General features: G+C 48.3%; 1 protein-coding gene across 1 annotated transcript; it reads right to left on the bottom strand.

Moving 5' to 3' along the window:
- Nucleotides 1-10254: 10254 nt before the first annotated feature.
- LOC105719076 (actin, cytoskeletal 4-like) lies at nucleotides 10255-10973 on the bottom strand (the record flags this gene model as incomplete). Its single annotated transcript, XM_064382263.1, is given in 3 exon segments — nucleotides 10255-10338; nucleotides 10340-10598; nucleotides 10600-10973. Coding segments are annotated over 3 exon segments (717 nt in total), but the record flags the coding sequence as incomplete, so codon positions are not given.
- Between the last annotated feature and the right edge of the window lie 5749 nt (nucleotides 10974-16722).

Below are 16722 nucleotides of genomic sequence, written 5' to 3'. Positions count from 1 at the left end.
CCTCCGGTGTCTGCCGTTGTATTTCCTGGTGCTCGCCCTGTGCTGGGGACAGTTTTGGGGGTTAATCTGAGCCAGGTGGTGTTTTCAGTCCTCCCTCTTCAAGTGATGGTCGATGGTTCACGCATCTGCCCCTGTTCCTGCCCTCGTCCTCACTTCCCAGTCACCCACCAGTTCATCTCTGCTGCCTTTGCATTTTCTCCACAAGTATCGAAGTGGACTGAGCACTAGGAAAACAGCGAAGGCACTATTGCAGCAGGAGGAACAGTCTGGGAGCTTTTATCAGTCCTGGTTCAGATATAGATTTTCTTGGCAGGGCGCAGTGGCTTACCCCAGTAATCCCAGCACTTTGAAAGACCAAGGCGGGCGAATCACAAGGTCAGGAGATTGAGACCATCCTGGCCAACATGGTGAAACCCCGTCTCTACTAAAATACAAAAAAATTAGCCAGGTGTGGTAGCACATGCCTGTGGTCTCAGCTACTCAGGAGGCTGAGGCAAGGGAATCACTTGGACCCTAGAGTGGAGGTTGCAGTGAGCCGAGATAGCACCATTGCACTCCAGCCTGGGTGACAGAGCAAGACTCTGTCTCAAAAAAAAAAAAAAAAAAAGAAATAGATTTTCTTGATTAAAATGAAAATTAAGCTCTAAAATACTGTTGACCTTGAACAACACAGGCATTAGAGGCACTGACTCCCTGCACAGACAAAAATCTGCATAGAATTTTATTTTTTTGAGATGGAGTCTTGCTCTGTCTCCCAGGTTGGAGTACAGTGGCGCAATCTCGGCTCACTACAACCTCCATCTCCTGGATTCAAGTGATTCTCTTGCCTCAGCCTCACAAGTAGTTGGGACTACAAGCACCTGCCACCATGCCTGGCTAATTTTTGTATTTTTAGAAGAGACAGGGTTTCACCATGTTGCCAGGCTGGTCTTGAACTCAGCCTGAGGTGATCCACTCGCCTCAGCCTCCCGAAGTGCTAGGATTACAGGCGTGAGCCACCGCGCCCAGCCTGCATAGAACTTTTAACTCTCCCAAAACTTCATTGCTAACAGACTAATTGCCTGCTGCTGGCCGGAAGCCTTACCAATAACATAAACAGTTAACACGTATTTTGTATGTCATATATATCATATACTGTATTCTTACAATAAAGCTAGAGAAAATGTTATTAAAATCATGAGGAAGGAAAAGTGCATTTACTATTCACTGATTGGAAGTGGACCATCGTAAAGGTCTTCATCATCATTCTCACATTGAAGAAGGCTGAGGAGGAAGGGGAGGGGTTAGTCTTGCTGTCTGGTAGGTGGCAGAGGCAGAAGAAAATCTGTGTCTTATGGACTCAATTCCCACCCATGGTGTTCAAGGGTCACGTGTACCTGCTTTATACCCCCCAATTCAGGCCCTAAAATAGTCAGGTCCTATGAGCCCTAGTGACATACTCTCCTCAGATTCAACACCTTTGGTCTGAAAGGCGACTTTGATTTGTCATAATCTTTCAACTCATTCTCTCCATGTTCAGTGCACCAGCGCTATGCTGCTCTTGGTTATCCTTGGCAGAAGTTTTCTTCTGCAACTAATTTGCGAAAGGTAGGAGATAATCAGAAGTGACAGTAGTTGAAATCACAATGTCAATATCTTAGCAAACGCCTGTGTTGTAAATGGGGGAGTACCCCTGGTAGGGTCTTCAACGCTCACTCCAGCCTGGCTAGGGAAACTCTACAGGGAGAGGCACTTGAAATTACAGAATTTATTGTACTCACAGGTCCTAGAGAGGGAGGCATGCCTTGCCAAACAGGGAGCCAGATTGGTGGAGCTCCCAGGAAGTGGGTGCAACTCAGCATGTATGAGAGAGAGAACCCCTGGGCAAGTGCCTTTACTGGAAACCAGGGTGGAGGACACAAGCCCAAGGTGTAGGATGTGTTTGAATGTCACTAGGTCACAGGGGAGGACAAGAAATGGAACTTGTGGCAGGGACCAGCCTTATTACACTGGCACCTGGTTACCTAGGCAGGGTGCCCACTGCCTGTTTGTAGGATGTCAAGGCATCAGGAAAATAATGAAGTTTTTAAAAGTTTACAACACAATGCCAATCTCCTGCAGTGATCAGAGGATCAGCTTTGTATTAAAGATGGAAAGATACCAATCAACTCCTTGAAACCTCATCACCCACGAAACTACTAAAGCAGAATGACAAATACAAATTCTCGGCCAGGCACAGTTGCTCATGCCTGTAATCCCAACACTTTGGGAGGCCAAGGAAGGCAGATCATTTGAGGTCAGGAGTTCAGGACCAGCCTGGCCAACATGGTGGCCATCTCTACTAAAAACATAAAAAATTAGCTGGACGTGGTGGTACACAGTAGTCCCAGCTACTTGGGAAGCTGAGGCATGAGAATTGGTTGATTCACTAGCCTGGGCAACATAGTGAGACCTCACCACTATTTAAAATATATATATATATTGGCCAGGCATGGTGGCTTATGCCTGTAATCCCAGTACTTTGGGAGGCCAAGGCGGATGAATCACCTGAGGTCAGGAGTTCAAGACCAGCCTGGCCAACATAATAAAATCCCTGTCTCTACTAAAAATACAAAACCTTAGCTTGGCATGATGGCAGGCGCCTGTAATCCCAGCTACTTGGGAGGCTGAGGCAGGAGAATCACCTGAACCTGGGAGGCAGAGGTTGCAGTGAACCAAGATCGTGCCATTACACTCCAGCCTGGGCAACAAGAGCAAAACTCCGTCTCAAAAATAAACTTTTTATTATCTGCCTATAATAATTTCTCAAAAATAGTCCACTGAGGGGACTTCAAGTGTTTGGACCGGAGTGAATAATATCCGCCTGTATCTTTCCCAGGCCTCACGTTTTCTTTTTGTTATTTTAAACTCATGTGAGTTATGCCAAAGTAATTTTCACTAAAAAAGAAAAGAAAAAAATTTTAAAATGACCAGCATAAGCGTAACTGAGTTCAATCCCCCAGAAAGAGTTCTTTGGAGAACAACCAGGCACTGCCTTTGTTTTTCCTCCTCCCCATCTGGGCTGAGACCAAAGAAGTCTGGGTCTGTACAGCTTCCCACTCTAAGGGGAGCCTTAATCCCGGTCAGAACCTGAGCTTTTTCAGGCTCAAGGCCTGACCTTGCCAACTGATCTAAGCATTCTGTGCTTCATTTTCACCCAAGAAAGGTGACTTTTTCCCGGCTAGGGAACTTCTCCCCTAGGACTCAGCTCATCCTGAACTAATAGCCACGTATGTCCATCCTTTGTTCCACCCTTTGAGTCCCACCCATGTTCTTCAGGAAAGCTGCAGCTCGTCCACATGCCTCACCTGGGCTTCTGTAGAACTGCCCCTCCCTTCTTTGCCACAGCAGGGCTCCTGGAACCTGAACGTGCACTTGAATCTGCAAATCCTGACTGTAGGTCTGTTTCTAACATGCTGCTGGGTGACGCTGTGCCAGTCCTGTGGTCCTCATTGTAACAAGGCTCTGGAGGTTCCCACACTGGAGTCTGCATCAGAAACCTCTGGAGGGCTTGTTACACACAGATGGCTAAGCCCTATCCCCAGAGTTTCTGATTCCCCAGTACCAGGGTGGGGCCAGAGAATTTGCTTTTCTAACAAATTCCCAGGTGATACTGATGCTGCTCGTGTGGAGGAAGATGCAAAAGAAGCAGAAGCCGCCCCGACCCTGAAATACAAATCTGCTGTGGAGACCAGACACCTGCTGGGTGAGTAAGAGTGTGGGGATCCCACCTGGGAGGAGGAGGGAGCTGGGAGCTCTAGAGGTGAATGCCAGTGGAGGTGTGAGGAGGTGATTAACTCCTGCTGTCTGAAAATAGTGAAGCACAGCTGAGGCCTGAAGCCCACCCTTAGTGAGAGATTTAGCTAAACTTGGAAATGGTGCCCAGCCACTTGAGAGCAGCACTTCTCAGACTCAGATGTACACATGAACCACCTGAGGAGCTTATTAAAATGTGGGTTCTGAGACCATATCTCTGAGGTGGGCTCAGAGATTCTGCAGTTCTAGAAGCTTCCAGGTGACACAATACTGCTAGTCCAAGGACTGCTGTCTGAGAAACAAGGACCTAGAGGTCCAGGTCGTCTTGAAGAGCTCTTCTAACCCTGGCTAAGAGCTTCGGGAAGCACTGGGGCTCAGGCGACGGGCAAGACAGTCCTCGCTTTCCTTGTTTGAACTCTAAGTGCTGCCTCTCACACACGATTCTATTGTCTGGGCCCAGACAACAGATTCAGCGCAGGGGCTTGTAGCTTATCTCAGAACTAAAGAGAGTTGATTGCCCCTGGGGAGGGAGGGTTCTCTGAGGAAATCTCAAAAGCCCTGCTGCAGATTTTTCACCCTCAGGATTGCCAATTTCCCTGAACCTGAACAGACTTGCTTGTTCTGTAGAAATTGCCTACAATTTCCAAGGTAAGAGGACTAGAAGGGTGGCCTTTCACCTATGCGGCTTCTCTTTTCTTTTCTTTTCTTTTTTTTTTTTTTTTTTGAGATATAATCTCGCTTTATTGTCCAGGCTGGTCTCAAACTCCTGGGCTCAAGTGATCCTCCCACCTCAGCCTCCCAAGCGGCTGAGATGACAGGCACGTGCCACCATGTCTGGCCCTATGCGGCTTCTCCAAGATGAACATGGGCCTTGTGGGGCTCCAGGTGGCACATGTAAAGTGTGTATAGTAGTTTCGTGTTCAGACTTAAATGAGGCTCAAAATTATGCTGGGGGATTCTCAGGGGCAGCTCCTCCAAAATCAAAGACCCGTGGAGCGAAGGCCCTGCGTCCTGCCCCGGTGAGCTGTGGCTGATGCCTACAGCTGCTGCTGCTGCTGGGTCTAGCATCTCCTGATGCTTTGACAGGCCAGCTGGGGAAAGGGGTTGGCCTCTGAGGCCTGTCACTGTCCTCTGCAGCCCCCTGCAGTGCTGCTCCCTATGCCTGAGACACTGGCTTCTCCACTCAGGCCTCAGATCCAGGACTGGGGCCACCGTCCTCACTGTGTGCTTTAAAGGCTCCTCCTCCAGGCCTTCACTCAGAGCCCACCATCCCCCTCTGCCTAAACCACATTCCAGGTGCCCAGGGTGTTGGAATTCTCTGCCTCAGGGCCCCCGTTGTCCTCATGTCTGTCTGTCTGCCCGCAAGTGGACCACACCACCGGTATACACGGCTCAATATCCAAGAGGCAGCCAAGGCATCACTGTTTGGGGCTGGCGGCTAAGAAGAAAGCTTGGGCATGTAGGCTGGGAGTCCACATCCATGAACTCAAGGCGCCCAGGAGGCACAGGATGAATTCGAGTGGGAAGAGAAGGGGGTGGAACAGGGCACAGAGGCCTCCCTCTGGAGTCTTCCTCTAGGCCCTGCAAATGTTAGAGGCCGTTCTGCCCTAAAGCTTCTATGGGAATGGAGCGAAGGATCTGGCAATAAAGTCCTTAGTTTTTGCAAATGTCTGCAAGTCATAAAAGTGCTTTTAAGTTCTCCACATGGTCAGGACTGGTCACGTTAGATTCTTATACCTCTCCCAAGGTCCCTCTACCCCTAGACACTGGGAGACTCCCAGTCAATTCACCACCCTGGGTGGCTGCCCCTCACCTTCTTCCCAGGGCCCCACATCCAATTAGTCCAAATACACCAATGATTTCAAGCACCTTTCTGACGAACCTCTAGAAAGTGGCCAGTGCCGCAGAAATTTCTTGTAGCATGTGCTCAAATTTCTAGTCAAATTTGTCCTACCAGTCAAAGGACAATAGTCTTCTTGCTTCCACCAGGGAATTTGCGAACACTTGCTTCTAAGATCTGACCCCTCAGAGCCACTGTGGTCCGTCAATCAATTCAAAAATTAGAGTGGTCTGGGGCTGTGTGGGTGAGGTAGCGGCTTGGGAGGCTGAGGTAGGAGGCTGGCTTAAGCCCAGGAGTTCAAGGCCGTAGCAAGCTGTGATTGCGCCACGGCATTCTAGCCTGTGCAACAGAACAGACACCATCTTTATAAAAACAAACCAGCAAACGTAGTGAACTGCAATTAAATTTATGTAATCACAGTACTACATAGCAACTAAGTGCTACCCAGCAACTGTGTAGAATGCTACATAGCAACTAAAAGCCATGCTTTAAAAGAGTTGTGCATTACAAGAGGAAGTGTACATAATATGATTTTAATTGAAAATCAGATTGGCAGTATAATCATTTTTTATAAAACAAAAAGAAAAAACACTGTACAAATACACAGGAAAAAAATACCAGAAATCGATAGGCCTTAATGTTAACCGTGGTTATTGCTGGGTGGTGGATAGCAGGTGATTTTTTATTTCCTTCTGTATCATTTTTATATTTTCCAAAAAAATTACAGGGTATCAAATTGACTGGACCAAGGGGTGCCCAGATTCAACATTAGTCTGAGTGTGTCTGCGAGGATGTTTCTGGATAAGACTAACATTTGAATCAGTAAACTGAGTTACAAAAATTGTTCTCACCCATGTGGGTGGGCACCGCCAACCTGCTGAGGGCCTGAATAGAGCAAAAAGGCAGGGGAAGGCAGAGTTCACTGCTTTCTGCCTCCTGCCTGCTTCAGCTCATACATCCGTCTCCTCCTGCCCTCGGACCGGGTTTACACCATCCCGCCCCTGGTTCTCAGGCCTTTGGAGATAGGCTGGAAACAACCCCCCACCCCCAGCTTTCCTGAGTCTCCAGCATGAAGACAGCAGCAGATCATGGTACTTCGAAGCCTCCATAATTGCATGAGTGAGTTATTCCTGGATGTATGTCCTGGTTCTGTTTCTACAAGAAGCCTGGCTGATACATACATGACCAAATATTGCTTTTATAATGAGAAAAAGATCGGTAACTATTATTTTTAATTTCTCTCATGGTTTGCCCAAACCTGGCCAATCTGCCTTCAGGGGGGCTCGCTGTAACATTTTCTCAGACGTAAGTACAACTTTTGAGAGTGTAACATGCCAGGCTCCTTGCCCAACATTTGGCACACATAGCCTTGTCTGATCTTCACGAGGATCTCCATTTTAGGAAGCTGACATCCAGAAACATTCATTCTGTCACTTACCCAGGGTACACAGTATGCTCCCCCAAACTACATCATGGAAACACACGACTATTGATTTGTGATGATATTTAAGAGTTTGGCATAGAGGTCCTGAGCCTGGAGTGCTATGTGCACAACTCATGACCTATGTGAATCCTGGACTCGTGCAGGGCACCAGCTTCAAGGGACTCCAAGCAGTACCTGGTGGAATTGTCAGCAATCCTAAAAGCAAGCTCAGCCTGCAATGCTGCCTACCCTGGACAGATAATGCCCCCTCCAATTGAGCCATAATTCCACAGAGCCCTAGAAAATGGGTCACCTCCTGCAGGAAGCCACCAGGGTGCTTGCATGGCTGGGAGCTCTTTTTTTTCTAACTGTCCCAGACAATCTGCCACTTTCCTCCTAGTTTCTCCTAAAAAAAAAAAAAAAAAAAAATCATTATCTAAACTTTTATGGTGGGCAGAGTTATCAGTTTTCAGTAAGCCCATCCCTGAGCTCCCTTACTTGATCCATCCTCTTCAGGAAACCTTCCAGGACCCCATCTTCATTGCCTTCCTTGCCGGTTGCACCATCTGGATCAGTTTTCTAGGGCTGCCATAACCAAGCATCACAGATTGGGTGGCATACACAACAGAATTCTACTTCTCCACAGCTCTGGAGGTTGAAAGTCCAACAGCAAGGTGTCAGCAGGCGTGCTGTCCTCTGAGGCCTCTCTCCTGAGCACGTAGATGGCTCCTGCCTCTCTATGTCTTCTCATGGTCTTCCCTCTGGGTGTGTCTGTGCCCTAAGCCCCTCTTCTTACAAGGACACCAGTCATATTAGATTAGGGCCCACCCAAATGACCTCACTTAGTGTAATTACCTCTTTAAAGACCCTATCTCCAAATATAGTCATGAAGGGTTAGGGCTTCAACATATACATAGTCGGCGGGGAGGCACGATGCAGCCTATGACATCATCTTTCTCAAAGTGTCATAAGAGTATGTCTGTGTCACTCTCAACACAGTTCAAAGGCACTCCCAGGACTGTAGAGGCCTTCTGGGGACGCCACATTCACATACTTCCCATGCTTCTCACAATGAAGATGCCATCATCTGAGTCACTGTATTCCCTTGCACAGACTGGGTCAGGGCCCACCATTCACCTTAGGATCGCCAACGGTGCCTACCTTATAGTGCCCATGGCAGAGCAAATTACAATGTTTCCATTCTGGATACAGCTCCTAAAATCCAGCCACCACACCCCCAAGTCTGGCACAAAGTGAAGAGTTTCATGATCAACCAACTTTGTTTAGTTTGTCTCAGACCTAGGAAGATCCAAAACTTCATGCCAGATCATGTTCCTCCCACACACAAATACATTGCAAACACACCTGGCTTGGAGTTATGCTGATTGGAAGTTAATTAACATAAAGCAGGGAGTGTTGACTGTAATTCAGTGGGTGCTGCAGAAAGCCTGGCAAGGTCCCCTCCCTGCATGTTGACCAATTCCAAATTCTGGGTGTGCCCACCAGCCTGCATACAGCAGCTTCCTACACATGGAATGTGCCCACTCAGGTTTCTTCATGGCCAAGGCTCACCTTCCCGAGGCCCCAAGACCAATATCAGGGAAGCACAGCAGAGAGGATCAGAGAGGATCAGAGGGGATCAGAGGATCTCAAAGACCCAGGTCCTTCCATTTGCGTGCTGGCTGACCTCGCCCACTGCCCAGACTCACAGACTGGAGAACCCAATGAGAAGCCCGGTAACTTTGATTTTCTTCTTCTCGCTGAATGACTCTGAATCTCCTTTTACCCCAACCCCTGGAGGAGGCCTTTTCTTACCAGCCAATATAAAGACCCCTTTCTCTACACCGCCTTTCAGTGGAGGACTGACAGGTGCTAGGATTGCTATTTCTGTCACACAGATAGCAAGGCATTTATGGTGGACTGAACTCATCCTGAAGGAGGGTTTCCAGTCTCCAGTTAGGGTCATCCAGCATGGCTGTTTCTTGAAGAAACAGATCTAGACCTTTGATGAACAAAAAAAAGAATAAACGAATGATTCCATGTGCAATCAAGCCCAGATTTCCCACATAAAGTCTATCAAAGACCATTCTTAGCTTGAGAATTTTAAGAGTAAGATTTTTCTCTGCCCCCTAGGAAAGAGTCCACAGTGGTTCTGCTACACGTTTGATTTCTTTCTTTCTTTTTTTTTTTGTTTTTTTGTTTTTGAGATTGGGTCTCACTCTATCACTGTAGCCGGAGTGCAGTGGCAAAATCAGTGCTCACCCCAGCTCAAGCAATCCTACTGCCTCAGTCTTCCAAGTAGCTGGGACCACAGCATGTGTCACCATGCCGGGCTATTTTTTTAAAAAAATTTTTTGTAGAGATAGGGTCTCACCATGTTTCCCAGGTCTCGAACTCCTGGGCTCAAGCAGTCCTCCCACCTTGGCCTCCCAAAGTGCTGGAATTACAGGCGTGAGCCACCACGCCTGGCTGATAATCCTATTGTTTTTCTTAACGGCAGCACTTTTATTTTTCCTTACACAATTACTTATTCCTAGGTCCTAATGTTCTCACGTAACAGTAGAAACCAAAAATTTCTTGTCATCTCTTTAAAGAATCAAGAATTGTGTACCAAAAAAACCCTACAGAAATTTAAAGGATGAATACATTTACAGGTGTAAATGCAAACCACTTCCAACTAAAGGCAAGTAACAGCCCCTGGTGTTCTGGCAGGAAAACGTCAGCTAAGACAGGAAACGGGGTCTCACGGCTTGGACTTTCCCACCCTGACAGACCAGTAGGACAGAAACAACTGGTTCAGGAGCCCTTGCCAGCCTCTAGAGAACTCCCAGAACACTCAGCCCCGTCACCTGAATACCCAGCACAGATCGGAGACTGCTGGCCACGCAGACCCACCAAGCCACAGACTGACTGCCACAAGCACGTTCTCACCTCAGCCACAAAGTGACCAAGCCACACGTACTGAGGGTCGAAATCAAAGATACGTACAGAGTACTAAACAAATACCAAGGGGAACAGTTAGCTTCAATACAAGGTCAAAATCAACAAGTTCTACAATCCAGTGCTGATATCAGATACAAGCTTGAAGGATAATTTATTTTTGAAGGCTTATTTCAGTTTTGCTAGGCTAGCATGAGGTGTATTCATTTGCCAGGGGCAAATTTATACTTCTGAATTAACCCATGCAGTAAATGGTATGCATCTGCTCACAGTCCCTTTAGAAGCATTTGGGGCAGACACTGGAGGGGCCCGACTTGTCATATTCCTGCTTGCTAATCCACATCTGCTGGAAGGTGGACAGTTGAGGCCAGGATGGAGCTGCCCATCCACACCGAGTACCTGTGCTCTGGCGGAACGATGACCTTGATCTTCACGGTGCTGGGTGCCAGGGCAGTGATCTCCTTCTGCATCCCGTTCGCGATGCCTGGGTACATGGTGGTGCCGCCGGACAGTACCGTGTTCGTGTACAGGTCTTTGTGGATGTCCACATCACACTTCGTGATGGAGTTGAAGGCAGTCTTGTGGATGCAGCAAGATTCCATGCCCAGGAAGGAAGGCTGGCAGTGCCTCTGGGCGCCAGAACCACTCGTTGCCGATGGTGATGACCTGGCCATCGGGCAGCTCAAAGGTCTTCTCCAGGGAGGAGGAGGATGCGGCGGTGGCCATCTCCTGCTCAAAGTCCAGGGTGACGTAGCACAGCCTCTCCTTGATGTCGCACACGATATCCCACTCAGTGGCGGTGGTGAAGCTGTAGCCACGCTCAGTGAGGACCTTCGTGAGGTAGTCAGTCAGGTCCCAGCCAGTCAGGTCCAGACACAGGATGGCCTGGGGGAGGGCGTAGCCCTCATAGATGGGCACTGTGTGGGTGACCCCGTCTCCAGAGTCCATGACAATGCCAGTGGTGTGCACAGAGGCGTGGATGGACAGCACGGCAGGTGTGGCATCCTGACCCTGAAGTACCCCATCGAGCATGGCATCGTCACCAACTGGAATGACAAGGAGAAGCTCTGGCACCACACCTTCTACAACGAGCTGTGTGTGGCCTCGGAGGAGCACCCAGTGCTGCTGACGGAGGGCTCCCTGCACCCCAAGGCCAGCAGAGAGAAGTGACTCGGATCATGTTTGAGACCTTCAGCACCCCAGACATGTACATGGCTATCCAGGCCGTGCTGTCCATCCACGTCTCTGTGCACACCACTGGCATTGTCATGGACTCTGGAGACGGGGTCACCCACACAGTGCCCATCTATGAGGGCTACGGTGACAGAGCGAGACTCCGTCTCAAAAAAAAAAAAAGCATTCGATATGTTGCCTCCCCATTCCCACCTCTTGCCAGATCTCACCTGCAGCCACCAACACCAAGAAGTGACCTCTCCTTGCATTTTCCACTTGGGTTGGCTCTGCGGCTTGGCAGACTTTCCCCTGCTGAATGCATCCCTCTCTCCACAGTGCTTTGATCTTCCTCCTGGCCAAGGGCGACCACAGCCTCTGGCACGAACCTCTTCGGTTATCTTCACAACCATCGATGCTTCATTAATATTTCTGGCAGGCCAGTAATTAATATGTTAGCACACGCCTGTGTATTCAAAGCAGCTTTTACGCTTGAGCTTACTATCCTTTATACTACTTCAGGGAAGGATTTGTATTGAATTCTGCAGTTTCAGCTGTGCCAAGCAGCAATTGATAAGCTCTCATCTGCAGCAGCCATAACAATGATGGGAGCAGCGGACATGATACCGCCTGCACAGATGAGAAAACGGATCCTCAGTGCAAACTTATGCCACCCCAAAGGTGCCCAGGAAACATATCATTTGTTGCCTGAGGCAGAAGTCACCTTCCATGAGAGTGAAGGCCAAAGCTCTCCTGTAACTGGTGATGACCAAAGCCCCACAAAGTCGTGTGGCAGGCTGGGGATTAGAACCCATGTCTTTGACCCATGTCCGTGGGCTCATGTCCGTCCACTCTCTGTGCAGCACCCTGCCCCCTCCCCCGAGAATGAGCATCATCCTGGGAAAACCAGGTTTCCCCAGTCTGACACAATAAGAACTAGACCCTTGTCTGGTGCAGGTAGCCTCATCCTGGGGAAGGCCTCTCTCCATTTGGACATTTTTCTGTGTATTTAGAGATGACAAACTGCAGACCAATTTACCAGGTTAATTATGAGAGGCTGAGGTGGGCAGATCACAAGGTCAGAAGTTCAAGACCAGCCTGGCCAATGTGGTGAAACCCTGTCTCTACCAAAAATACAAAAATTAGCCAGGCACAGTGGCACATGCCTGTAATCCCAGCTAGTAAGGAGACTGAGGCAGGAGAATCGCTTGAACCTGGGAGGCGGAGGTTGCAGTGAACCAAGATGTGCCACTGACTCCAGCCTGGGCAACAGAGCGAGACTCTGTCTCAAAAACAAAACAAAACAAACAAAAAATCACAGCCAAGGAGCAAAGTGATGGGGAGGCCACATGAGGAACGCAGTGGCGGCTGTGTCTGGCATTCGCTGCCCTTCTTCGGATCTGTAGGTGGGAGTTTCTGCCCTTTCCTGGGCCTCTCCTTTCTGGACAACCTGAGAGACAGGACACCTTAAAACACAGCCCTCATCCTGTACCCACCCTAAGCCTTCGCTGGCTCCCTATCTTCCATCTTCTCACCTACAAGCATCCTGCTCCACATACACTGGGTGATTCCTCCATGAGAGGAAGAACTGCTTCAGTGGTCCCAGCTGAGCCAGAAGGACCACTGCTCTTCCTCACCTCCCTCCCATCCTCCTTGTACTCCATCCCACTCCCTGCCCTGAGTCAATTCCTCACAGCCAGGTTCCAAACACTAGCTGCACTCTGACCGGGAAGGGCAGAGAACCACAGAGGAAATGACCCTTGGATTAGCATGGCATTTGCTTCTCCAAGCTGTGGTCACCCTCTGGGCTCATGTTCTGCTTCTAAACAACTCTATGCCATAGAATTTCCACTGCCACAGTGACAGGTTTTCACCATGCTGCCCTTGATTGAAAAAACAACAGCAACAACTGTGAAACCATCTCCCTTATCCCTGTGAAATTTCCTCTTGCTGCTTTTGTTTATTCCAACCAACTGCAATTTGGACCGTTGAGCCTACCCTCTGGTATGGGTCACCGATCCACAAGGGATAAAAGGAATCTAGAAGCATTGAGATTCCAGGCACTGTGCTAGGTGCCAGGAAAACACGTGTGCATGAAACACAGTCCTTCAACTTCTGCGAGTTCAGCAGAACGTATGAATGGGATTCTCCGATGACTACCATAATAGACTCTGTGCCAAGCAGCAAGCGAAACACGTGGAGATCCTGGCTGGGTTTGGGAGGAGAAGAGTGTGCCCACCATAAAGGAGGGTGACATTTAAGATTTTCAGAAAGCCATAGTCCAAATTCTAAGACCATGAAAACTGAAAAACAGGCATATTCTACAACCCAGCAAATCTACTCCTGAGTATATATTCAATGGAAATATGGGCACCAAGAAGAACATGCAAGATTATTCACGACAATGCCATTCATAAGACCCCAAACCAGACACTGCCCAAATGTCCTCAACAGGGAAACGGATACGTAGGTTGTGGAATATTCTCACAATGGAATGAATGATCTATAACTACACACAATGTGGTGAATCTCAAATGACAGACACAGAAGATTATATTCTATATTATGCTATGTATATGAAATACAAAACCAGGCAAAACTAATCTCTGCCATAGGACTCAGGAGAGAGGTCAGTAGAGGGGAGGGAATAGCGGTGTGAAGAGGCTGTGAGGAGCTTGGAGGGGGCTGTCATGCTCAGTTTCCTAATATAGGTGCAGGTGACAAGGGTGCGTTTGATTTGTAAAAATACATAATGCTGGACATTGTGAATATGTGCACCTTCTGTGTGAATCTCAGACTTGAATAAAAAGAAAAAATTAAGTTTGTCTATTGTCTTAGTCCATTCAGGTTGCTATAATAAAATGTCATAAACTGGGTGGCTTATAAACACCACACATTTATTTCTCACAGTTCTGGGGGCTGGCAAGTCCAAGATCAAGGCACCAGCAGACTGGCTGTCTGGTGAGGACCCACTTTGTGGTTCATAGATGGCCATCTTTCACTGTGTCCTCACATGGCAGAAAAGACAAGGGAGCTCTGTGTAGTGTAAGGGCACTAATCCCAATCATAAGGTCTTCACCATTAGGACCTAATCACCTCCCAAAAATCCACCTCCTAGTACCATTACATTGGGAGTGAAGATTTCAACATATGAGTTGTTGTGGGGACACAAACATTCAAACCATAGCAGCTGTTTAGCTACACAGCTAAATAGTAAGTAATAGTTTCCAAATCATATCTCAGCTGTTTCTCTACCATTAGGCCATGAGCTCCTTTAGCAATGGAACCTGGCTTACCCATCTTGCGTTCTTCCTTTCTTGGCACAAATATGGTGGGTAATCTTCCCAAACAGTAACCTCCCTGGTATAGTTCATTTGGCCTAGTAAGTTGTATCCAAACAATCACTGTATTCACTTATATATGCTCTCAAACTGGTCCAAGGTCTAATCAGAGCTGGAAATTGATCAAAAATGACCCATTCATGCATTCTAGAATTCAGCCATTCCCAGTTGCTTTTTTAGAAATTGGCATAATTTTCTATTATTTATGCATTCTAGAGAAATATGTCATAGACCCCTATATCATGAAATACCCAGGTCTGTGGTCCTGTCTCATTCTCCCTGGTTTCTCAGAGATGATCTACACACAATTCTATTTCCCAGATGATATAATAAAATCCACTTTATATAACAGGATAATCCACGTGGCCCCGGTCTCTCAGTTCTTTTGAAGAAACAAATGTTCTTCAACATTCGTTTGCCTGTTTGTTGATCTTTACAGGCAGGGAAGGGGGATTCGAGGCAGGATTGGGTCGGCTGCACATTCTCTGCATCTGCTCATGGTTTTCTTGCCTTGTTTGCAGCTTCCAGAGCTCCTCCCTGCTTCTCCAGCAACCTCTGTCTTCCACACTCCTCCGTGCCTTTGCAAACAGCCTTTTGTTCACTGATGAGGAATCTGCAGCTGGTCAGCTCTAAACCAACCTCCCACCATTCTCTGGGTACAGTCCTACTCAGGAAGGGACAGGAAGAAGAGGGATGGAGGGGGCTGGAGATGATTATCGTGTTTGGTGGGGGACAGGGAGGGAGACAGTACACAGAGTTCAGAACGGGGCAACAGGCCCGCCAAGGCTGCACGGCCAGCCTAGCTGGGTGACCTTGAGCCTATCTGGGCCTGTGACCTCACCATGCAAAGGAGCCGGACCAGCAAATTCTGAGTCCTTTCCAGCTCTAAACGCTCTGACCTTAAGCATCTATATGTCAAACAAGACTTTCCTGACGTTTGTCTCTGGGTACTGAAATTAGGAGTTTTTATTTTTTTATCTCCATTTTGCAAACAGTCTGAACTAAGATTACACTACTGTGTTTGTGTTTTGTGTGTATTCAGAAGCACAAAAAGTCTGTGATTCTAGAAAGAAAGTAGAAAAGTTCTTTTTTTTAAAAAAAAAAAAAGTTGGAGGAATAAAACAAATGTTAAAGATAAAGGCAGAGGAGAAAGAAAGGCCCAACTGGAGGCCCCAAATCCATCCAGAGCCTAGAAGCCCTAGTTTCCCACCCACCGGCTGCAGTCTTTGTCAGCTCTCTGGCGCCATCTGCTGGTCTGCACAGGGGCAACCGTTTAATTTGGTTTGCAAAAGTGCTCTGACGCGAATCCACTGTGAACTCTGGACCGGGTCACATTCAGCATAAAAATCGGATTCTGTTTACAGGAAAACCTTGTCCCATAGTTGCCTCCATAATTCACTTGTGACTTTGCCTTGCAGTACTAATTGTAACAGGGACACCTGGGCAAGTCCCTTCTGTATAAGGCCCAAAATGGTCACCCAAAACCGGTGAGTCTTGCTATGGAAAGCCCGGGAATGCAATTCCAGCCCGGTCCGCGCAGCGCTCCGACACCACGTGGAGGAGAAGGCACTCTGCAGAACCCGCCCTCAGCCCGCACCAGCTGTGCAGGGGACTGGTTGCGTGTCAATGTATCTCTGCTCCCGGCTTTCCCACAGATCTTTAACTCATTGGCCTTTGGGTTAATTCAGTCTTTCAAGCAGTCCCAGCCCAACACGCCAGGAAGTCCTCTCAGGTGTCTTCCACCCCATACCAGTCCTGTTTTCCCACTACCCAATGAAAGTGTGACCCCTCCCCCACGCCCTGTTGGTCCCACCCTCAGGACGTGATGGTCCAGGTGAACGCTCGCCCTTTTTCTGAGCTGAACCTCCCCACAGAAGCTGTCAGCATCACTCCGTTGCTGTCCGAGGCTGGCCTTTAGGTGCAGGACACTATGCACGTCCAGCGAGGCTTGTCGAAGCCACATCTGTCGTAGATATTGATGGGAAAAGCGTTTTCCTTCTAACACGCCTAATTCTAAAAGGCACCTCTAAAGTCTTGCTGAACTTCATCAAGGTCTTCACGTGGTTTCCTTAGTAAAGCGTGATGAGAAGGTCCATCCTTCTCAGGATGAAGGAGGGGCCCAGGAAGCCCTGATTGGTCCTGCCCGGGAGGGAAAGGCTGCCGTATTTGGAGATCTGCAGGAATGCCACCTCCCCCAGCAGCTCCTATATAGCTGGGCAGGCCTGGCTGCCAAG

The sequence above is a fragment of the Aotus nancymaae genome, unplaced genomic scaffold (assembly GCF_030222135.1).
Source record: "Aotus nancymaae isolate 86718 unplaced genomic scaffold, 86718_ANA_hifiasm-v0.15.2.pri h1tg000029l, whole genome shotgun sequence".
Lineage (NCBI taxonomy): Eukaryota > Metazoa > Chordata > Mammalia > Primates > Aotidae > Aotus > Aotus nancymaae.
This window is presented reverse-complemented; position numbering and strand designations above follow the sequence as displayed.